Consider the following 25,124-nt stretch of genomic DNA (forward strand, 5'->3'; position numbering starts at 1 on the left):
CAATTTAGCAATGAGACTGTATCTCAAAGTCAGTGTTCCATCTACAGTTACAGTCTAGAACGGAAGTAAGAACCCTGTATAAGTCTGCTGAATCCACACAGTATGTTTCTATTTTCCTTCACTCATGGCAAAGAAAATAGTGAAAATCAAGCATGAAAATCTTCAGTGCCTGACTGTTCTTTCTGCAGAATTGCATGTGGTGATATTTCAAATTTTAATATACAAAATTTCAGTGTCTAATTCTGGCTTAATTTGGGATTTATTGGTAACCAAACCCAGAGACTTCTACATGAACAGCTTTGAAAACATTCTCCTTTTAAGTATTTCCAAAAAGTTTTCTTTGAGAAGTATACAAACTAAGCCAACTAATGTTTGGTATTCTGCCAAAGCATTCTTGACATATGTCTACTTAAAGGAACAACCAGGTAAAGAGAAATGGTGTTTCTCCTCAGACACCCAACTGAGTCTAAAACCTGTATTTTCCACAGTTACACTACTGACACTGAAGATCTTTGACCCCTGACTGCAGTAGGCTGGGGAGAGGGGCTTACAGAGAACATCTCTCTGCCTGAGAACAAATGGAGGATGTCCGACATGACAAACGTCAGGCAAGTATCTGGGTATGCCTGTGTTTGTCACAAGCAACAGAAGAGCGTGGGGTAACTCAGCGAACCGTCTGACAGAGGCAGGGATATAATACTAGAACCTGCAGCTGTGTAAGAAGTAGTTGTTGTAGAAAGGTGACTGTGCCTGCTTGGATTTAGTGGTTACCAACAGCAAGCCAGCATGTGCCAGCAGTTGTCATCACCTCCCTGTACTTGGAACAGCAAATAACCGCAGTATTGCAGACATAGCTGAGGGCACCTAAATGCTTCCTCTTCCTTGACAATTGCTATAGCAAACAAAACATAACTGATGATGTCCTAATCCGTGAAATATGGTAGGTAGAAGACTCTGTGTCAGTGAGAAGAAGAAAGAAAAAAAGAGAAGTTATGAAGGCAGTGGCAGCGTGGGAGTCCCTTGAGAGGAGAATTAGGGAGCAATCATTTCACTGAAGGTGATGATAGCCCAGAAAAATATTCAGGGATGTGAAACCTGAACTGATGAAAGCAAAGGACAAGAGTAGTCAAAGAAAAGAATGAGAATGTAAGACAGACAAAAATCACTTAAAAGCTCCGATTTATCTCTCTGACCTGAGGACAAATGAAGGATTTTAAGTGCTGCCAAAGGTACTTTTGTTTACACATAAACACTGACAAGAATTTCTTTGCCTTCCCTTCTTTCCCATACCCTTCTTAATATCTTGGATGCAAGAAGTTGGTAATTAGTAGACTAGAAAGAGAGGAAAAATTAATTTTTAAAATTGAATGTACCAGTGGTAAATTTTATGAAGGGAAGGGAAACAACAGAAAAGGGCAAAGTATACTTGTTTGCAATCTGGAAGCAAAGCATATTCAAAAACATTCAAGTCAAATGCCTCCCCTCAAGTAAAGCATTACCAGTACCAACAAGATTACCAATACTGATGGAGAATGAGGGGACAGAGGGAAAGAAAGTTCAGGTTTTTTTCAATACAGAAAAAGAAGCAAGAATTGCAGAAAGAGGTAATATTTTAGAGTAGCTGCTACCCCAGCTATAGCAAATAAGTTTTGGAAACAGCTTGCTTCCTTTTTTGCAGCAATATCAGCTACTATAATAAAAGATACTTCTTCTCTCTACAAACCTTGTCTGTCTTGAAGTTACACACCACGGCTTACTTTGCTGCCCAGCTGGGAGGTTCCACTCCCTTGCTAGTGCCTTCGCCTTCCTCCAGCTCTGACACTCTTTTAACCCTTCCCTGAGTTGATTCAACTCAATAACCTGATAGAAAACTAAATTAAAAAAAAAGGTTAGCTTAGTTCTTGAGTTGAATCGATTGAGTTCAATCGAGTTATTGAGCAATCAGATGACTATCACAGGTGGAGCAAGGGCAAAGGCATATAACCTAAGAGTAGAGTGGTTGTTGGAAAGCTAGCAGGAACAGGACACTTGGATTTTTGAAGCAGACACACAATGGAACTTTGTCCTTATATCCTTAGACAACTACAATTACAATAAAAGCAGTGATCTAATAAATTTGATTAAGCTATATCACAATTAAAAAAAAAACCCACAAACACCAACAAACACATGCAATTTGTTAAGTGACTCCTGTGGGACATATGTTTTAGATGAAGAGTTTTCCTGAGCCAATGTAAGAAAATACATTTTCAAATCTTTGGCACAGAATGGAAGTTGCAGTATTTGCATGAAAAATGAAAGGGCAAAAGCACAAGCCTTCAAGAAGAGCCTTTTGCTTGAAGCCTTCAAGCTTTTTGAAAACAGGTGAGGAACAATACGTCCTGGAATTAGATTCACTGCAGAAGCAGACAAACTCAGAGAATATAAATCAACAGAGAACAACATTTCAAGGTTTCAATAGTAGCAGTTTAAGCAGAAGCATCATTTAAAATTGTAGGAGCTTTGCAAGCAGAATCTATAGTTAGAGATCTTGGTAGAGGTGGTCTCAGGGGAGTGGAAAGAACAGAGCAGATAGTTTGGAAACATCAAGGGCAAGTAACACGCTTGAATCTATAGAAGGAAAGGAATTGGACATAACATTAAGATGAAAAGCAATAGCAAGAAATTTGTCTCTCCAGGATTATGCGAAAACCAAGAGTTAAGGTGGTCTATGATCACCGTCACCAGAAGCATCAGTTCACCACTTCCACCATCATATTTAGATTATGTGATCATGTGAATTATCGCACAGATAAAACTGGAGACTAATGGGGTCGCAACATATGCACTTCACAAATGCAAGACAAGGGAGAAGAGCAAGTAGCTTCAGAAAAATATGGGGACGTTCCCTTAAGTAGCAACGAAGTGAAATCTTGATTAGCTATATTGAAACTGTCGCGATGCCAAGCCAAAATTCTGGTGGAATCAACGGTATAAACTGGCTCCGCTGCCAGAAGAGTCAGCTGTATGGCCTATCTCCATGTTGATCATCAACCCAGCACAAACTTTTTACGTAGCTGTCCAGTGACTTGGATCATGTTATTGACACAGCTGAAGGTAATGGGAATAAAGTAGCAAAATGGAAGAACTGTTTTAACCCAGCACTACTTCTGAGGGGCAAAGTATCTTGGGCTGGAGTTTGATACGGTCAATCTAGCTTTATAACTCCTGGTGCCAGATCAAAAATGATGGGGCCCCACAATACAAATGACCAAATACAAATTCACTCTGCACTTTGGATTTGTTTAAAACAAAACCCCAAATGGAAGAACTAACTTCACACTGGTGAGTTTTATCCTAATTAGATCTCCTCTACAGTTGGCACAACAGCAGTGTCAAAGCAGCTCAAAGGCGTTATCGACTTTGTATTTTCTGTCCTGATCTAATTTAGTTCAAGTGTAATAGTGGCCTTGCATCTCACTCAGATCAGGTTGGTCCTGCTGAGTGACTCAGTGGCATGCAAACCTAGTATTAAAGTTCAAGGACCTGTGTCTTCTTTGCATTCTGGTCAACAATTTCAGTACGTGGGATAGGTTCCATTTTCACTTGTAAGAGGCCATACAATAGAGAGAAAACATTAAGGTGGGTAAAGGGTATTTACAACATGCCCAGGTAATTGTGATAATTGTGATGTTATTACTGTAACCTTGTTCAACTTGTCCCAATCTACAATTCCTATCTTTCACCAGTATCTTTCATTAGGTTATATTTAAAACTGGGTCACAACTTGAGTGTCCAACATTATTCAAGAGCATCTTAGGCTGAAGAGTTTGGAGGACTCATTTTGGCAGCTATTATTGCCAACACCTAAAACTGCATTTCTGTGTAATAACAGGTATTTTGTGGGGTGCTATTTGCCAGTGCTCTTCTGTAAGGATGGGGCATTGTGAGCTCTTGGATAGCAACCAGAACCTCCTATAGGTTGTCAAGTCTCTCTTAAAATTTTTAAAGTAGGTGCTGTCAGTTCTTGTAACTTGATTGTGAGTTTGCTAACAGTTATTTTATTATCCTCACACCTACCAGAGGCCAAGAAAACATTGAGAATTTCAGGTGTAAATTGGCACGAAGGCATTTGTGCCTGGCTGTCCTAGCTGCAGGGAAATGTGAGAACATGACCTACCTACACCCAGAGAAGCAGTCCCAAGCGTGCAATGAAAAGACACGTTGTAGGTAGGTGGGTGTTGTTTTTTTTTTAATTTTGAGATTGATGATATTGAAATGATTTTTCCCATCCTTTGGCTCTTTGGTTGTCTAGTGGGAATAGCAGGGGTACCTCATTTTAAAGGGATGATTTGAGGACTTAAAAGCACAAGCTACTTGATGCGAGGCTACTGAGAGCCATTCGGCACCGAAGCAGGGGATTATTGTTATTCTTCACGAAGTATGGACCGCAACAGTCCCTCCTGCAGGAGCAAGGCTTCAGAACTGGGGGTACGGAGCACGGCATGGAAGCAGAGCAGAGGGAAACCAAACCTCGCCACCCCGTTCTTGCGAGGGGGACAGGGCCCACGAAACGCCAAAGCGACCCTCTGGTGTAAAGAACTGGGGGGGGGGGGTGTGGCGCGGGGGCGAAAGGCACCAGACGTCGGGAACGGTGCACAGGCCCGGCCCGGGCGATGAGCTCCCGCTGGAGGCGGCCGGGGGAGGGAGGCAACGACAGCCCGCAGTGCCGCGCTGCGGGGAGCGGCGGGGCCCAGGGCAAGCCCAGCACTGCCGAGCGGCGGCGGAGAGACCCGAGCCTCCCTACCGTGAAGGCGCTTCTTCCCCTCAGCCGCACTGGCCCCCCTCCGCCGGGCCGCAGCACCCCCAGCCACGGCCCCCGGCCCGGCGGCGCGCAGGCGCGGTGCTGGCCGCCGCAACAGCGGCGCTTGCGCAGTGGGGCCGAGGCCCGGCGGGCGCGCTCGCCGCTGCGGGACTCCGGCATCGGCGGAAGGCGGCGCTGCAGCCGCTGCGCGGAGCCCGCCAGGCCCCGACACAAAGACGAGGGCGGCCGTGGCGGCCGCAGCTCCTACCCGCTCGCCCGCCGCCCCCGCGGTACCACATGGCGGCAGCGCTGTGGCCGCGCCTGGCGCCGCCCCCGCGCAACTAGGCCAGGGCGAGCCGCGCCCCCCCGCTCCCGCTCGCTCCTCTCCCGCCCGACCCCGTCCGTCCCCGACGCCTGCGGAAGGAGCGGAGCCGGAGCGGGGCCCTGCACAGCCCCGCCATGCTGCCCCCGGGCCGCCGCGCTCTCTGCCGCCCACCGCGCCGCCGCCGCCGTCGGGCGGCGGAGCTTCTGCCCGCGCTCCTGCTCCTGGCGGCGCTGGGGGGCGGCGGCGGCGCCGCGCTGCCCCCGGGCTGTAAGTACGACGGTCGCCCCAAGAGCGCCGGCAGAGCGGCGGCCGGCGGCCCGGTGGAGGTGAAGGTAGTTTGCAGCAACCTGGAGCTCGTTCAGGTCCTGCCGCCCGAGGCGCTGCCTAACCGGACAGTCACCCTGTGAGTACCGGCCCCGGGTGGGGGGTGGGCGGCCGCGGCGCGACGTGGACGGGGTGGGGAGGGCAGGGCGCCGGCCCGAGGTATAATGGGGTCAGCCGGGGGCGGGAAGCGTAGTTGACCCCCTACGCTGTGGGGGAAAGTCCTAGGAGCGGTGGGGTGTTTTTTGGCTGTGCTTTTCATACTTTCCCGTAGTTTCCCGGCGTGGTGATTTTAGGGCGGGAGGGCGGGGACCGTCCCGTTACCGGCGGAGCGGGCGGTGGCGCGGGGGGGCTGCGCAGGGTGGTCCCGCCCCACGGAGCAGCATCCCCACCCCCCTTTTGCGCCTTCTCCCCTCTGGGGGCTGCTCGCCTTCAAAGGGTTCAGGCTGGTCAGAAGGCATAGGAGTTCCTTTATTTAAAGTAATTCCAGAATTTTATTTATTATTTTTAAAAAAACTTCATTAAATGTATTTGTTTTATCTCAGGAGAAACTCAGCTTTGGAGTACTGTGTTTCGAGGTAGTTTTAACAAACGAGCGCTGATGGACGGTGTGAGCCGCTCAGTGTGAGGTGGGCTAGGTGGGCCTGACATTTCACCGTAGCAACTCCTTGGTGGCAGGTCGCGATAAAATCAGCAAAGGCATTTATTTTGTTTTTTTCTTTGCAAAGAAGGTCAGTTTACTTCTGTGTAGCAGTAGGCAAGTTGTTCTTACGCGGAGGCAATCCTAGCTCATCCATTTGAATAACAAGTTTCAAACAGGATGTGCAACTTCATCCAAAGTCAAAAATATTTTGCTGTTTACTTACGACATGAGTGTGCACATGTAAAGAAAGGATCTGCAAGTTGTTTTTCTTCATGAGACGTTAACCGGTCACCCTAGCAAAGAAGTTCATAGAACCACAGAATTGTTTGGGTGGGCAGGGAGGTTTCTGTGCTGGATTTTGTTAGTGGATAGTCCTAAAAGTGTAACCCTATCTCTTTAGAGAGCCTTAAAGTGCCTGTGCAACCCTGGGAAGACTCAGGTGCAGCTAAGTAGTACGCAAGAAAGTCGATGAAAAAACACTAAATTAAGAAGTCTAGCTTAAGATATTTATCTACTTAACTGGAAATCAGAGATTAGAAAGATCTACCAACAGTCCAAGTTTAGTAAGCACAGAATGTGTATAGCTCTGTCATGAGAACAACAACAATCTGACTGTTGCTTTTGTGAACTTTGACAACACTGAAATACCAAGGAAGGGCTTCCTTCAGGAAGTCTTGGTGAGGTGTGGACCAGGTCAGTAGCAGGTGCATCAGTCTGGACCTGTGAGAAAAGGGAAAGCTGCTAAAAAAAAAAAAAAAAAAAGAGGTGGTAAAGGCTGAAGTAGTCATTCTTGCTTGGCAGTCTGCAAGGGTTCACAGAGTATTTCTAGATTACCTGTGAGAAGTGACCAGAATTACTCTCATGTGAAGTTGCTGAAGTAGAAGAGAAAGCAAAAAGTAGATGGTAATGGCTGATCAACAAATCCATTTTAGTCTTTGCATTCATCAAATGCTTTGCAGCTGATTAACTGTTAAACATATAGTATTATCCGTTACAATTTTGATGAAAGTACATGTTAGTATGGTTAATATGCTGAAGTTGACTGTGGGGGTCTTTTGGTTAAAAAAACTTGGGAGTCACAGCTCTGGTTGTTGTGAAAGACAAGCAGATATCAAACAGCAGCCTTGCTGTGAATGGACCTTTGTTCATAATTGCAGTAACAGAAGAATTTGGAAGAATGGTTCATCTTTCATCTTGATTTTCATACTCCTACCTTATCTAGAGTGTATCTAGACCATATCTACATGCTAATTAGTTGCTTTCAGTTTTAACAGGCCTTTGAAGTTCATGATAACTTCTGAAACATTTGTTTTTTCCTTTTAAACTTTTTAATAGACATAGCAAGAAAAAATTGACTTTTTTCATTATTTGTAGTAAGTGTCAGAACTGTGTTCATACAATTAATACGAACACACACTTTGAAATTTTACTTAAACATAAGGCAAAGATTATTACACCAGTGCTTCTGCTTTTTCTAAGAAAATGAACACAGTAACAGTTGTGGTTCACAATCTTTCAAGTTTGTTGGCTCTTCAGAGTTTTGTGGTGTGGTTTTTTTACTGAATCCATGTTAACCTGGTTAGAAAGTTTTGGTGGTTTATGAAGTATGTTGCCAAGTGCCATTTCACTCAACACACTGTTGATTAGTAGTGGATGGGTTCAATGTTATCTAATCTTTTGCCAAAAATTACTTCCCCCCACCCTCAAGCTGGTACTCTGGAATTACAGCACTTGGTGGATAGTGGAAGGTTGTCTGATTAAAACTCCCCAAAGTTATTTTGAATCTTGATTTTTGTGGTATTCTTCTATTAAAGTACTAGTTCTATTGTATCTTTTTGGATTAGTGGATCACTGCAGAAATAAGTAGCTGAAAACACTGCATTTTAATTCAGTTAATTTTTTTTTGTATTGACTTTTATTTTGCACAAGCTGATTTTAAATACAAGGACTTATATAGTTTTATATAACTTTGGGGTTTTTGAGTGAGCTAGGAATGACTCAAATGAAGTGATTGTATTCATTTTAGAAATCCTGATTCCATCCTTATCACTCATCAAACTCTTAGACTTTCAGTAGATCAGCTGCTGTGCATTTAGCATTTACATTTTTTTTTTCCCTGTAATGAAATACTTTGAGGACAAAAGTCTCTAAAAAGTGACGATGTAAGAGAAATAATGGAAATTAGGATAAATAAGTGGTATCTGAGGATGCTGGCCAAGTTCTTTCATTCTTGCACACCATTGAAGTTAGTGGTTAACGATGATATTGATGAGCTGGGCAGGGTCACTTAAGTTACAAAATGCCTTGGCCTTTGTTTGCTACAAAACATTTTATTTTCCTTGTAGTTTAGGCCAGTATTATTTAGAAACTTTTAGTTACAGTTCAGAAAAAATATCCTAACTTAATTTCAGTTGATGAGAGACAAAGTAAGTTTGTTTCATAATTGAGGAAGGAAAGCAGATACTGGAAGAAGAGCATTAAAGTATAGAGAGATGTCTATGGGAGAGTAAGTAATGTTTAGGATTTCTGATAGTACTGTAGATTGAGATTCCTTTAGAATTGGCTGGTGCGTTTTACTGAGCAGTTCCAAGGTGAATCCAAGTTTAGTTATAGCTAAGGAAGGGACCTTTTCATAGCCTTACATAATAAGAACTGATTGGGATGCAAATGAAGGGTGTATCTACATCAACACCATAGGTGGCTTTGACCTTTGTAGTTTAACCAGCCAGATGAGATGCTTTTGATGTGAAGATAACAACTGGGTGAATGTAACTCGGTGCTTTGACATTTTCTGTATTTCAGTAGATACTGACTCTTTATCTATGCGCTATATTGTATATGCACTATAGTCTTGTAATAGAAGTCTGAGATAAGATATCCACTGCTGTTGTGTTTCTTGATGAAAACTCATATCACAAGGTTATAACTTGTTGGATATTAGCCATTACTTCATTCTTTGGAAAATGTGTAATCCCACTGAAGGCAAGCCCACGAAGTTGTAATCCTTGTCGGTTGTTGAGGATTTTAGTTACCCATTACACGCAGGTTATTCTATATGAATAGGAACCTCAATAAACAGAGGAAAAGTATATATATTTATAAAGAACTGTTCCTGAATTGAGAGCCTTACTAGTCTGCAAACAACATTGCTTACCCACATATCCTGATAGGAACATACAAGTATTGTATTTGCACTCACATGTGTTAGAATTTCCAAGTCAGAGCATTACCCTGAATTTGCGTTCAGAACTGTTCAAAGATGTGCTTAACTGTGTTGCTGTTGAGAAACAAAATGTCACGGTTTTTGTCTAGCTCCTGAATATAATCATGTCAAACTACATCCGTTAAGTCGCTCAAAGGCATACTTATTTGGCCTTCTAGATATCAGCATAGGCTTTTCATTTGTTACACAAATTCCTAAATTTCAAAAATTTCAAAGCAAAAGGTCACTCATATTGCAAGGAGTCACTTGTATCACAGTGTGCAATTGCACATAATGTAATTACGTTGTGTTCATTAGCCCTTCAGTGAGTATTAAATGTTCAATGTGATAAGCAGTAGTATCTAGTCTCGGGAAGAGAGATTTTCATCTTCAAGACTAATTCTTTTTTTCTTTTCTTGTTGTCTTTTATTGATCAGTAGTATTCCTGGTTTTGTTTCAGTTTGGCAAAACTGCAGAGTATTAAAATATAAAAGTAAATGCCAAGAGTTAAAGAAATAGAACTAGAATTTGTACTGCTGTGATGAAGAATGAATAACGACATCTGTCTCATTCTTTTTTGCTTGACAAGTATGGAACTGCAAGATTAGAGTTTTCAGAATTTAGCAGTTCTCATAAGTAGCTTGGCATGGGCCAGATAAGTTGCAGGTTCATGGATTTGTCATTACTACCTTATTTAGTCTGTATCTTCACCATAATTACATAATTTTTGAATCTATACAGTTTAAATGCTTTCTTTGTACCAGTAGTTAATCCACGAAGATAAAAACAGTTAAGCGTTTCTTTTCATTAGTAATAATAAATTGTTTTCAATTTAAGAACTTCAGCTGAAATACGTTTTTGAGAATTTGCTTTCTGCAGTGAGATAGTTAATGAATTTTAAATATGAATTTGTAAAATCTTAAGTAATCTATTAAATATCTTTAGTCTTTAACACTGTAAATAGGTGAGAATTTTATTTTTAACCTTGGATTTCACTATTTGGCTGTTCAGTAGTCTGGTTGCCTTTGGAGTGCTACAGTGGGACATACATCCATTAGTTACTGTTTCTATGCATTGCTGTGTTGCGACTCCTCTGTCAGCGATGACAGGGGGCATGCCCAGTGATGCGGTACGGTACGGTCCTACACATCTCCAGGCTGCCTTAGAGCGAACGGGATGCTGGTGCACTGCAGTGTAGTGCTGCTGGGTCTGAAAATAGGGTAGTTGCTTCGGTGGTGTGTGTGATCCAAGCTGTTCAGTTTTGGCAGGGCGGCAGAGTTGTTGCTTTTGGAGTAGGAGCTTGGCCTTTGTGGCAAGGCAGATCAACTAAGAGCTATTTTGGGGAAAAAAAACCAAAACAACCAAACGCCCAAGCAAAGCAAACGTAATAAATGCGGATTGATTAAAGACACTGAAGAAGTAGGCAGCTTAATCCCACAGTTCTGTCTGCACTGGGCAGTGTGTTCTAGGATTCATCCAGGTGACTCGAGCATTACAGCTATAGGTGGCTGTGCGCTCTGCCGTCTTCAGGTGCTTTGTCTAAGAGTGCAAGCTGTGTCCTCTGCTAGATCAGTTCAATGTAGGGAAATAAAGATGCTTTGAGGTAGAGAGAGACACACATTAGGGTCTAGATAAGGAGTGAAGAAAGGCAGAGAGATTGGATTAAAAGGCAGAAACTGCTACTGGAGTTGGGGTGGAGTTGAGATGGGAGCATGGGTTTGCTTGAGTGGCTGTGTTGGTTATGGAGATGGGAAATCAGAAGGACTTCAGAGGGAACAAAGGCAGAGCAGATAATGTGTGGAAGAATAACTGGCTTAGCATGACATGGGCAAGAATTCCTGGAAATCTTAACAGCTACCCCCAAAATCAGTAAAGGTGGATTAGTGACTGAATGCCAGTAGTAGAAGATGGATCATAAAAGGAAATGGTAGTGGCATGACACAGGCAGAGAAAAGTCTTCTGACATTGTCCACTTGATGTGCTATTTCCATCTGAGGAGGTGAACATAAAGGCTTTTTTCCGTCAGATTCAAGAACTTGTTATATTAGTTAGCTCATGTTGTTATAGAATAGGTTTTACCCTAAAACTTGGTAACACCCAGAGTTTGCAATTTATGCTCAGATTTCTGAAAGCATCCTGTAAGACATCAGAAACAGCTGATTCTAATACCTCAAAATCTTGTGTTACGGTAACAGCCTTTGGTGTTAACAGAAATTTAAACCAGTTCTCAAAATTGTTAGTGGGCTTATTAGTTTCTGTGGGTTGCAGTGGTGTGACCTTACAATTCTGGGCTGGAGAAGGGAGGTCCCCTTCTGCCCTCTCGTCCTGCTTCTGACGGGGATGGTCAGAAGCAAGGGCAGGGGAGACATGATTTCTCTGAGTGCGGGAGGTTACATCCACATCCAGCTGCCTGTGAAGCTGTAGCTTGAACTGGAGGTGGTATACCTTCACCTCCCAGTCTCTTGCTGTATGGGTGGTTTGTGGTTGGTTGGGTTTTTTTACCCCCTCCATTGTTGCTGTACTAGAGTTTGTCGGGCTTCATGCCTAGTTCTTCAGGGAGCTAAACTATCCAGAAACTGTTGACTTTTGTAGGATTGAGATATAAATTTTTGTGAAAATACATCTTTGTGTGCCAGCAGCTGACAGGAAGTGCTTGCAAATGTGTCTAGACAAAGCACTTTCTAGAGAGCACATATACCTGATAGGAAATGTAAATACATATGAGACTGGGCGTGACAGCATATGCTATAATTAATACTCCTGTCATATGACGCATAGAATGTATAACAGCTTAAGTTAGGAGAGTCTGGATAGGCATCTGTGTGTGTGCAGTATTTCCTGTGAAGCGAGTTACTTTTGTGTGTACGTATGGAGGTTGGAGGGGTAGGGAAACTTGCATTAAATTGCAAATCAGTGAGAATCCTAAAAAGTGTACATCTGGTGGATAAATGGGAAGCTCAGGAAGGAGCACAAGGGAGGGGAGTAAAACAGGAGGGTTACTACAGAAAAAGTAAATCATAAATCTCTTAAATGCAGATGCTACAATAACACGGAGGGGCGGGGGGGAAGAGGGAGGGGAGAGAGAACTTGGAGGAAGCTTCCCAGAATGTGGTGGGTGCAAGGTTAGGTTACCAGTGCCTTTGGTTAGCTTTAGAAATGGCAACTCAGAGTCAGCATTGCAAGAAATTGTATGTTGCAGTGTCCTCTTAATTTTCTCTTAGGTAGGCTTTTCAACCTGGGATAAGTACCAGAAAGAGAGGTTTGGTTGGTAAGGTCATGATTTCACAAGAATTTCTTTTGATAGTATCACTTTCAGCAACATTGCTATTCATTCTTGCATTCTATTTTGCCACTCAGTTCTGTCCTTTTTCTAAGATTATTTTTATTTAATACTTTTACATAGAAATTCACTGAGATACTCCAGAGATTGGCACTATATTTCACTACAAATAAAGAATTTCTGTCCTTAAAGAAAGGCAATAAATAAAGCTTGTGGCCACATACCAGAAAAATACCAAGAAAAAATTATCATTAATGGCAGTGCACAAAGTGAGCATTGTTGCTTGAATGATGCAGGGATAGTATAGGAAAAAGTATCCATCATTACGTCATATAAACAGCACATTCCCAGTTAAAAATGGAGCTATATAAATAGACACAGTTTTAATTCTGTAATTTCATTACTTCTGAGTGTTTTGGTTTATAATCTTAATATTGTTTAACATGCATAATAATGAAATAGCACAGGAAATCTTTTATCTGTTGCAAGCTTCTATTTTGCAAATGTTTCATTGCTAAGCTTCCTCAATTACAATGCTTTTGTTGAATTCGAAAGTACTGCCCTCTTTCGTTAGGGGCTGTGGAAAGATTCATAGTTCTTGCTCTGTTTATAGCTTATGGAGTGTTTTCATTTCAGGGTTACTTTTAAGCGAGTACTGTTCATGTTCTTCTCAGTCTATTACTTATGTTTCTTTCCCTTTGACACCTGTAACTCACTAGAAAGCGAAATACTAACTGCTGAAAAATATTGGTTTTATATCCTTGTTAAATCACAGCTTCTACCAGATAAACTTTGAAAAATGTATTTCTCTTTGCATGTTCACGGCTTTCAGCAGAGAACATTTTTCTTGGTTGTACAGATGCTTATTTTAGTCCAATTTTTGCTGGTGGCCGCTTTCCCAGTCCTTAGAGTATACAGCCATCATCACGAAATGATCTGATTTATTTTCTGTTTCCTGGCTTTCTATTTGAGTCTCTCAAAACGTGTTCTGGAAGCTGCTTCAGCATTGAACTAAAAGTTCTGCTGCCTCCCCGTCTTGTTCAGGCTTCTTGGGAAGCCACTTTGACTATTTTGTAATAGTGTTAATGGATGTCTGTGTATTTTAATAGTGTCCTAAGAAAGGATTCATTTTGTGAAGTTTGGAGATGCATTGTACTAACAAGCAAAGAAGGACTAGCTGGATATGTGAAGGCTGGGGGCAGCCTTGGCTGCAGTGACTGCGAGATAAAGTTCAGGATCCTGGATGGAAGAAGCAGAGCAAGAAGAAGGATTGCAACCCTGAACTTCAGGAGATCTAACTTTGTCCTCTTCAAGAACCTACTTGGAGGAATCCTATGGGTTAGGGGCTCTGGAAGATGAGGGAATCCAACAGAGCAGGCTAATATTCAAGCATCACTTCCTCCAAGCTTGAGATTGGTACATCCCTATGAGTAAGAAATCAAGCAAAGGGGGCAGGAGGCCTGCATGGTTGACCGTGGAGCTTCTGGCAAAACTCAAAACAGAAGGAGAAGGTTTATGGAATGTGGAAAAAGATAGGCCACTTGAGAGGAATATAGGGATGTTAGCAGAACATGCAGGGAGGTGACAAGGAAGGCTAAGGTCTGTTTAGAATTAAATCTGATGAGAGGTGTCAAGGAAAACAAGAAGGGCTTCTTCAAGTCCATCCGTAAGAAAAGGATGACTAGAGAAAATGTGGGCCTGTTGCTGAATAAGGTTGGTGCCTCAGGGCCGAAGGACACTGAGAAGGTGGAGTTACTGAATGCCTCCTTCACTTCAGTCTTTACAGCTAAGGCAAGCCCTCAGGAATCCCAGACCCTGGAGGGAAGAGAGAAAGTCTGCAGAAAGGAAAACTTCCCCCTGATCGGGAAGGATCATGTTGGAGATCACTTAGGCAAACGTGACACCCACAAATCCATGGGCCCCGATGGGATGTGCCCCTGAGTGCCGAGGGAGCTGGCAGAAGTTATTGCTAAGCCATTCTCCATCACCACTGAAAGGTCATGGAGAAGAGAGAGGTGCCTGAAGACTGGAGGAAAGCCAGTGCCACTTTGCAGTACGAAGAACAGACTTCGGGTTTGACTGCATAGTTGTGTTGTGCATGCTAGCAACTGGGCATCTATTAGTAAAGGTCTTGCCAGTAAGTTAAAGCCAGAATTTGGTTTCTTTGCAGAGTGTTGCCAGATTTTGCCACTTTATGGAGTAAAATGGAAACAGGGCTTTCAGATCCAAGCAGTATTCAACAAAGGAACATTTTAACAATGTTCTTGTAATGAGTGAAAAGCTGGGATATGGATTTTTTTTTGGGGGAGGGGGGGAGGGTGTGGGCTGTAGTGGTGTGTTTTGTTTTGTTTTTTTTTTTCTTAAGGTGCATTGTTTCAGATCACCTCCTTGTCTCTACAGCCCTTCTGCTCAGTCAAAGGAGAGGGAAATGTGTTGCCTAATTTTTTGACTTCAGACATTGTCCATGATGCTTTCTAAACCTACTCATCAGCTGCCTTTTCTTCCAAGCTTTTTGTGTTAATTCCCATTGCTGTGAGTGTGTTTGCATGTGGTAGTGCCACATTTTATCTTCTGTCATGTAAGGGTTGGACAAGGAAAATGCATTTGTTCCAAGCAGGTATTGCTGATCATTTAAAAGAAGGGAAAAGAAAAATAAACCTCATCTGGAGCTTTTAAGACACATGGAGCAACAATGATACTGGGCTATGGAAACTCCTTCATAAAATCAAAAATCATTTATGTTGTAAAGTCACTTGTTAAAGAAGAGTTGAAAAAGATGAGGATGAGTGGGGCTCTGTAGCTTTCTACTATTTTTCCTTTAAACTTCTTAATGATGGAAAAGTTTGCGTATTTTCAGAATTACTTCCCTCTTAAGAAAAATTATGGTCTTAAACTAGTAACTTAGAATTATTGATCACAAATAATTTTCTGTGGCTAAGTGGTACATAATAGTCCATCATTTCACTGTACATTAATGCACAGAACTTGTGAGAGTGACTATAAAATGTCTGCTTTGAAGTGAATGCTTTATCATGTTTTGTCGTCTTATGCTGCATCCCTTAACACTTCCAATAATTTATAGAGTAAATATATTAATAGCAAGTTTTAAACTGCATTTTTTAAAAGATTACACTTACAACATTTTTAAGTGTGATGAAATGTCATAGGTTATATGGAGTGTTGTAAAATCTAACATTTATTCTACTAAAGCTTTATGGTTGAGCAACTAACAGCCTCTGCAGAGAAAATACTAGATCAGGCTGACTATAATTTGTACATCACACTCCAGAGAGGAATTTACCTGGTGCACAGATATTCAAAGACTTCTACTTTAGGCCTATCATTTTATAGGCAATGTCAGAAGATTCTTTTTTTTTTTTGTACAGAACTATAGTTTTTATTTAGTTTAAATTTAGTTCGGTCAGTTCTAGCTACTTTTGAAGTGGTTTCTGTTCCATTTTGAATAGCTACATTTCCTGGAAAAAGTACACGTAAAAATCAATAAATCTTAAGATCAAGTCAGTTATAACTAAAATACAAATTATTTCTGTGCTACCAGAGATTGTAGTTTGCTTGCTTGCTTGTGTTGACCTGGATGTTATCTGAACCTAATCTTTTTTTTCTTCCTATTTAAGTCTGAAATTGGTCTGTTTTTTTCTTGCTGCTGCTGTTATGCCTTATGTTCGGTTTGCATTAACTATTTGAGTTTTTTTTATAAGCGCCTTCATTAATTTCTTTGTGTGTTATTATTTTCCTTCCTGTGTACATATCTGAAACCAGGAAGGATTCTGAAATAAAGGGGTGCTTTGCTCTGAATAGATTTGGTTTGCAAAATGAGTCTCTACAAATAATACTATTTAGGTTGAAACCTTTTTCTCTTTGAGTAGATGTGAAAACAGTGTCAAAGACTTCAGGATGTGTGATTTTAATGCTTCAAGTTAAATTTTACTAGTTTTGCAGGCATTCCAACTTGTAGATGATGATGATTATTTTTCTTCACTAAACTTGCAGTCTTGCAAATGCGTATTCTGGTTTTCTGTTACATGTTGGGCCTTCCTTAATGCAAAGATTCCTTTAAATGCATGTAGATTTCTGAACTGTACTTGGGCTTCCCTGATTTGTACATGTTTTTTTAAAAATACTGTTTAATTTGTTTGGTCATCTAGTTATTACAGCTGCAGCCAAGGGGCAGTTTTCCTTCTTTCCTTCCTGTAAAGCAGCTTAATGTATTTGATTCTAGAGCTCTTTTCACAAGAGCAAATTTTCTTAGCTGACACTCTAGTAGATGTTACAGGCATTATAGGCACATGCAACAGCAAATTGTCACTATACTTTTAAGTATTCTTATCCTTTCCACCATTGCTGTGATCAGCCTTCATCTGGGATTAGCTGACTGTGTAGCACACTATGTTGATCAAACTTTTGCAGTTGACATTTAATCTTTTGGAAAATGTCTTGGGTAAATGTGTAGGTTAATGTTTGTTGCACGTGGAGCAGCGGGGACCAGGGATGACATGAGATAAGCTGCAGAAATACGTGGTATGACTGTAAGGAGAGGGGAAGGAATAGGATCTCCTTCTTTTAGCATCACAACTCCTATCTTGGGTGAATGATTTAATCTTAACTTCAAGAATTTTCAGACCTTCTGTCTGTCAAATTGGAAGTAGAAAGAGTTTCAAATAACTTGTTCAGCTGTCTTGATTCTGTGTGTGTGAGAGTGAGACTGACTCTCAAACCCAAAGCTTCAAGACAAAAAGTTGCCTGCCTGGTGTTTGTCTAAACCACAGAGGCTTGAGGCAGTCTTTGAGAAACCTGAAGAAGAAAACTGCTTAGCATAATATGGTTGTGTCAAAATGATGCTGTTTTCATAGATTGATATTCCTGTATTTTAGTTTTATCTTACTCATGATGTGTTTTGAAGTAATAATCCTTGTTATTAGATAATAAACTTTAATCATTGGAGGAAAGAGGAGGGTGCGCGTGTTTGTGTTTGGTTTATGGCTATTGTAAAGAATATCTGGAAGATGTAGTAGACTGGAAAGAAATCTAGTGGCAGTTATAAGTGCAGAAGTTGTTATCCAGCCTGAAGATGTAATTGGTGTAAGTGAAGAAGTGCATGGACTTGTTGGATCTGCAGGATGCATTTGATAAAGAACCTGTCTGAAATTGAACTGAGTGCAGCAGAAATTGCGGAGCAATCTGGCAGTGAATAAATTTCCAGGACAAGATTATGTGCACGTGAGAGCTTTTTGAAGAACTCCGAAATGGAAAAGTCGAATTATGAGTGTCTGAAGTTTTGCTTAGAGTGAACTGTTTTTTTAAGGACTGGAGGGATAGCAAATGCTGATTGTCATAACTATATCAGGAGTTTAGGGAAGTGGCATGGTTCCAGGTCTGATGCTTGTGTTGAACAGCTCAATAGAATTGGTAATAAATATATTGGATACCTGGAGAGAGAGAGATAGATATGTACTCTGGAAAATTTAATTCCTCTGTAATGGGAAGCTCTTCCCGACAAACTTCTGGAATTCTTCAGTATCAGCAAAATATTTACAAGGATGATCCAGTTGATATAATGAGACATAGGTGTTTTTCTAAAAGGCATCCCTCAGTTCCTTCCCAAAGGCACTTGTTGAAAATAGTATGTCAGCCTAAAATGGAAGATTGTTGTGTCAACAGCTAACTTGCTGGAAGATGTGGAAGTAAGTCATTAGCCTTTTCAGTGGAGTGTTAGAGAGCTGAAATGTACAATATATTTCTTAGTGACGTGTAAAACAGTGTAAGTAGGGGGTTGACAGAGTTTGGTGAGTTGCTTAGTGTAATAAGGGTGATGGTAAGTTCCAGAATTTTGGAAGAAGTTTATGAATCTAATAATTGGGCAGTAAACTAGCAGAGGCAGCACACTGTTGGAAAATGAAAGTTGTACTGGGGATGATGACTATTCCATCTTCATTCATAAGATGATGGGAACTGAGCTGACCAGAAATCTTCTCAATTCTTAGTACAGGTGGTAAAGGCAGATCAGATGCTAGTAATTGCTAGGAAAGCAGTAGGAAACAAAACAGAATGTCATTATCCCACTGACTTGTCTGTGTGTTGAATACTGCTTCAGTTCCGGTGGTCTTATCTCAGAATTTTTTGAGTGTAATGAAGCTGAAAAGAGCTCAGAAGTGGTTCGGGTGGCACAAAATTACTTTGGTATGAAGAGTAATTAAGTAAAATATGAATTTTCCATCTGGCAAGAGACCATCTAGGTTTCTACATAATTACGTGTGGTAAAGAGAGGGTAGGTGGGGATTGATCACTGCTTGTTCCCATGTAAGAAGTGGGGAGCATCAAATGAAACTAGCAGGAGCTGTGTTCAGAACAAATGAGATGAGGTGTTCTTTATGGAACGGAGGTTTGTGCTGCGAAACCCTTTGTAAGAAGCGTTGTGGATGCCAAAATTTTACGTGATTCAAAAGGAAAAGAGGCTTTTTTTTTTTTTGTGACGGAAATATGTAGCTGTGTAGAAAGCAGGTTCTTCTCAGTAAGGATTTGAGAATAATTTGCATCTGCAGACAGCTGTGATTGAAGAATAGGGTACTTGGCTAGATGGGCCTGATCCAGTTATTCATGTGGAAGAGGGGATTTGTGTATGTGTAGTCCTTTAAGAGAAGAAGGGAGAGACAGAAGTAAAGGAGTGCTTGCTGAGCTTATTTGCAGATGTTTTAAAAAGACTGTATTGAGGAGAAGGTGTGTGAAGGGTGGCTGGGAAAGGTAGCAGTACATGGGAGAAACGAGTATGTGTGGGTGGCTGCGGGTGGCAGCAGAGGGAATGGGGAGCAGGTGATATGCTCTGTGGTTTTGAAAGCCAAAGTGGGTATGGAAGAACAGAATGTTGAATGTGTAGATTGGTGGTTTAATACTTTATTTTCTATTATGCCGATTCTGGTGTTTTATTATGGTAATCCTGTATGCATGTGCTTTCTTTCATATGTTAATTATGTAAGCTTGCATGATAGGTAGGGCACATACCATAGAAAATAGTCTTTCTCCTTCATAATATTAAGTAGTGCTGTTATGTACACCTCAGACAGAGTTAGGGATTGTAGTTTGATATAAAGGCTGTTAAAGAGAAGATTTACATCACAAGTACAAGCTACAGCAAATTTTGTTACCAAACTTAAAATACATTGTTCTTGTCTCTTTTTATTTACAGGATTCTGAGTAACAATAAAATAACAGAGTTGAAGAATGGTTCCTTCTCTGGATTACACCTTCTTGAAAGATTGTAAGTGCTTGGTAAAAAAGGTATTTTCACTTTGAAAGTTGATATACTGTTTGCATTTGAGTAATAATTCTGAAAAAAAGAAGTCTTAAGAGATGTGGTTTTTAACATATCTTTTGCGATTGAAGAGTTAACATAGTTAAGTGTTCTCTTGATGAATATGAATGTCATGGAAGAGCATAAAGGCAGTTTCAGTGGCATGCCAGATTCAGTTGATTGCTGTGTCGATTTGCTTTGTCGTTGGTCTCATAATATGTATACTTATGTTTTAAAGAATTCTTTCATTTGTTATGAAGTGTCAAACCCTTTGTCTCAAACAATTGCAAAGTATATTTGTAGGGGAAGCAGATGTATTAGAGCTTCTAAAAGGCAACATTAATTGTAAGTTTGTTATTGATATGTATTTTAACAGTCTTGCTGCTTAGTTCGCAACTGTGGCTTGTACCGAATGGGGTTGGGGGTGGGTGGGGTGGGAAATGGGAGTGAGTCTGGGTGTAACTACTTGGACATCTTTGGCTTCCTGTTTTTGCTTTCCCTTTCAGATGATATATCATGTATGGATAAGAAGCAACATTGTAGCTTCTGTTAGTCAGCTTTTTCCCAGCTGGTAGAAGGTCAGGATTGGCAGGTTGATCTACCTTGGGAGCAAGCAGAAACTCTAGAGATAAGACTTTTTTAGGCCATTTGACTGGGAAAGTAGCCAGTTTCATAATCATCTCACGACATCTAGGAAGAGTTCTAAACGACTTACGGCTTCAGGGGGTTAAGAATATGTCATTCTTCTAAAACTTTAATCCTGGTCACCTGGCCTAAAACAATTCAAACACTTTCACTGTTCTGTCCCCTACATGCCAGAAGAAAGATTAGTCTTCTGCATTGGCAGATGAGCCTTATTGTAAAAATAAGTGATTGTGCCAAAGAAGCAAGGTTATCATCAGTGATGGCATTCTAGATCATTACACATTATTTTGGCATCCTTGTTTAGGTAATAAAGGTGTTTACTGACAGTTATTTGTTGTAACTGATTACAATTTTCAGGCAGGAAATATTTGAAACTGTTTAGTTTGAGATGATAATTTACATTTGCTCTATGAATCCAAATCTTAATTTTCTTTAAAATCACAAGAACCCAACTTCTTCCATTTAACTCCTGTCATTTGTAAGGATTTTTTTAGGTTATTTTAATGTCTCCTTTCATGAAAAGGGAAAAGAAAGTAAGGCAGGCGTCATGTTTTCAGCATTTAAAGTGATCTGGGATAGCAGTATTTTATATGGTATGGTGGTCTCTTCTGAATGAGATTACACCAGCAGACATAAAGGATGTTGAATTTAATACGTCGGCAAATGATTATTAATGGCCAGGTGTTTTCATCATAAAGGAAGGGTTAACTAGCATGATATACTAGTCATTAATGGCCATCTTTTGTGTGTGTGTGTGTGTGCAAGATTTATTTAAAGACATCTATTTAACCACAGCAAAAGGAAACTTTTCTGCTTCAGATGCTCTTGTGACCCTGGACAGAAGCTACTCTTATAATTAATTTTTCAAACTGAAATGAATAGTCGATAGTAAAAGGAAAAAAAATTGAAATCCATGGTAACTGTTTTGAACGCCTAACATCATGTTCAATAGTTTCAGATTATATTCCTTAATGTTGACTGTGGTAACTTACATGCCTTTAAAACTGCATTTTTTTGACAGTTCTTTATTTTTATTTTGTTGTACTACTCATGCCTCCCCTTGTTTACTTATGTTTTCTTTGTAGGTAGGCTCTTTCCCCCACTTCTAATTTAAGAGATTAAACGGAGATAAAAGAAATAAATTCAATCAGCATTTAAATAGTTAATTTGGACAGTAGCCTCACAATGTTACTGCTTGCAGTAATAGGGGAGAGATTCTGTATGTGTTTAATCTTGTTTGTTCATTTCTTGTAATGTTATACTTCATAGCGAATACTTTTGCTGTTTCTCCTTAATCGTTTTCAGATAGAGTTTAGATATATAGATATATTTAACCAAAGCCTTGAAAAAGAATAATTCAAGTAATATGTAAGGAACAGGTACCTGAGTAATAATTGGTTTTAATTGCATTTCAATTCATATTTTGAATTCTGAAATACAGATTCACAATTTCATAATTCATCTGTTAACACGCTAAACTTGTTTTCTTCTGTTTAGTTCTTGGACAACTTAGTGAAAATTTACACAGTTTTAAATGGTTTCTGTTATTTTATTAGTTCTTCAGATAAACTTGGGTATATGGTATCTGCAGCTGCAAATTGTTGCCCTTAAGGTTATTGTTTTGCTCAGATTTGTTATCTCTTGACCTCATCCCCACCTGACAGTTCTTCATGGTTACTATTGAAAGGGAGAGATTGTTTTATTTATTGCTTGTATCCCCCAAAACTGTGGGGAGGTACATTAAAAATGCTGGCCCCAAGCGGGAATTTCAAATCTATTCGTTAATAATTTTGTGCATGTATGTTAATTTATGAAAATGTAGAATTTGGTGATGTGTTATTTTGTAAACAGCGTGATAAGATTACTAAAAGAAGGGTTTTGTTTTACTGGTGGGTGAAACTTCTGTTAATTACAGTAGAAAATGACTATGCTATGTCTACACCTACTCTTACAGGAAAAAAATCATGCAAATAACAGCTGAGTAACAGTAAGCAGGTCAAAGATTTTAACTGCTGTAAGTGGTAATTAAAGTGTGTGCACAAAAAGATGTTAAATATTTAATCTCCACTGACTTCGTTAATGCTATGTTTTGCTGAGTATTTCGTTGCAGTTTAAATGTTGAAGTAACTTGCACAACTAATTTGTGACAGAGAATTTCATCTAGTAGATACTTGAGTTTATATATCATTAGTCAAAGTCCACCAACTTGGAAGCAAACTGCTGTCTTCCATCTGGAAGCCAGCTAATTCTGCCTGTTGTTTTTGGCAAGTATAAGGAAGTTTATGTATTTGTTAAGTAATAGTTTTCGTTGTACATGAGGGAGAAAGGAGGAAGAGACAGACGTGGAATTCAGTAACGTATTTAGATAGCAAACCAAGGATTTTATATTTATTGAGCAGTAAATAATGACAAGGGTTTATCAATGTGTTTTTAGGATATACTAATATACCTTTTAAAAGGGGAAATGTGCAGTGTGAAGTGAGTGTTATTTGTAGGCATTTTCTTTTTTTTTCCTCCTGTTTTTATAGCACCAATCTACAGATATATGGATGCCTTAAAAATAGGAGCATTTAATACTTTTTAGGACAATAACAATTTCTGATTTTAATTCTTATTGTGATAGTGCAGCAGAGCATGTGATAAGATAGACCTGAGTTCTCCTAGTGATGCACCTGAACTTTTATGAAAGTCTTTAAAAGTGATTGGAAAGTATCAGGATTTTTTGTGGGAATATTACTGAGCAGCGAAACAGTATTATGAATATTCAGGAACTTGTTTTCTGCTCTAACTTTAATTCTGGTTTTGGTTCTGGAACCTCTATCTCTTCGTTAGCTGTGGCTCTTTCAGGAGTAGACAGTGTGTTAGGCTAACAAAATACTTTCTCCATCCTCACGTGCTTCTCAGGTAATTTCTGAAAGATGAGTGATGAGGGGAAGGAAATGTGCTTCTAGTCTGCTGAAAAATCTGTGCTGTGAAATTGAATGCTCTGGAGTATTCTGAACTGTTTGAATTACAGAAATTATTTTAAGGAAACAGGTTTTCTGGTATAGGTTCTAGCTTTTGTTTACTTTGCAGAAATGTCTCAAGCATTTATTTTTTTTTCATTACATCTTCAAGAAATTTTGAATTGTTCATCAGTGCATGTCACAGGTGATGTTACGGGGTAAGCAAAACAGCAAAGTGATCCAAGTTACTGTTGATTTTTTTTAGATACAAGGGGAAGTCAAAAGCGTATGTAAGAAAAAAAATAATCTCTTTTTGCAGTGACTTTTTAATTTACATTTGAAAAACGTCCAACCCGCAGAACTATCTATTGTCTCCTCTTTTGTGGTTCCTTATGAACCTGGGCACTCCAGTTCTTTCTATTCTTCTATTACTCTAATATCAAAATCAGTGGTAGACTTGAGTCAGTTTTTCTTTTCTAGAGAGAGTTACTTGAACCTGGTGAAACAGCTCCAGCAGCACTTTATCCTCAATGCAATTTGAATATGGTGACCTGAAAGCATAATTCTACATCTGAGACCCACATGCAATAAAGTGTTGGGCTATCAGTTATCAACGGTTTTGGTGGTACCCTAAATATTTGGTACATTGATGGTGAAAATTCCAAATAAATACAGCCTGCTGTGTTTTAGGGAGAAAGCCTATGTACGTATGGGGTAGAATTTAAATCATACACAATGGATGATGAGGAAACACAAAAATTGTTTAATCAGTCATAAGTATTTGTTGGATCTACCTGCATAAAATCTACAGCCCATAGAACTGTGGGAGGGATCAGCTGACTTTGTGATGTTTAACCTATTTTTCTAATTTCTTACTTTGTCTTCTTCCTGTATTTCCTTTTTGAAAAGGCATTTCATATAGTAAGAGTCCATGGTGTTTAATCTGTTTGTTTTCTGACCTTCATTTTCAAGTTCTGTACAGGAAGAAAGTAAGTTTATCCAATGTTCATTGAGAGAGCTAAATAATGTATACATGTCAGTGTATTTATATGCATTGTTTGTGCCAGCAGGATGCTTTAGTAATATTTAAGACTATCTTCACTGTGCTGAGACAGAAAGCAGTAAATTACAAGTAATATGTATTCATATATAAGTAATTTTTAAGTATGTATATGTGCACTTTTAAATCGTAGACAACTGGCCACTGAAACATTCCATTATAAACTCTAATGAAATGAAAGGATTTCGTTTTTTACATGGCAAACTATAATTACATTTGAGTATTCTTTCATTAAGATATTTTTCTTTAACAAGATAACATTAGATGTGGTTGTCAGGCTCTTAAAAATACTTTTGCTCGTTCTAAGTTGCTATTTGCTCACTTAATAATGGATTTGAAAAAGCGCTGTTCCAATTGAATGTAAGATTTCCTCATAATGAGAATGGTTAAATACTTCAAGAGTTGGGTGATGATATGGTGAAACCTGCATCCTTTGAGGTTTTTAGAACTGGACATAACAGCAGGGCAGTTAATGTGATTCAGTTGTGCTTTGAGCGAGAAGTTGCATGTGACCTCAACAGATGTTTTAAAGCCTGCTACCCAAATCTCAAGTTAGTTACCTTACCTGATAAATCAGAGGCATTCTCATCTGTAGTGTTACTTACATTTAAGAG

At 39.9% G+C, this 25,124-nt stretch overlaps 1 protein-coding gene across 1 annotated transcript in view; it reads left to right on the forward strand.

Moving 5' to 3' along the window:
* Positions 1 to 5,003: 5,003 nt before the first annotated feature.
* ADGRA3 (adhesion G protein-coupled receptor A3) overlaps positions 5,004 to 25,124 on the forward strand; it is a 56,673-nt gene continuing 36,552 nt past the window's right edge. The window contains exons 1-2 of the mRNA XM_040588318.1: positions 5,004 to 5,511; positions 19,756 to 19,827. Of these exons, the coding sequence (XP_040444252.1) occupies positions 5,243 to 5,511; positions 19,756 to 19,827 (341 nt within the window). The 5' untranslated portion in view covers positions 5,004 to 5,242. The remainder of the gene's footprint in view (positions 5,512 to 19,755; positions 19,828 to 25,124) is intronic.

This window comes from Falco naumanni, chromosome 1 (assembly GCF_017639655.2).
Source record: "Falco naumanni isolate bFalNau1 chromosome 1, bFalNau1.pat, whole genome shotgun sequence".
NCBI classification, from domain to species: Eukaryota; Metazoa; Chordata; class Aves; order Falconiformes; family Falconidae; genus Falco; species Falco naumanni.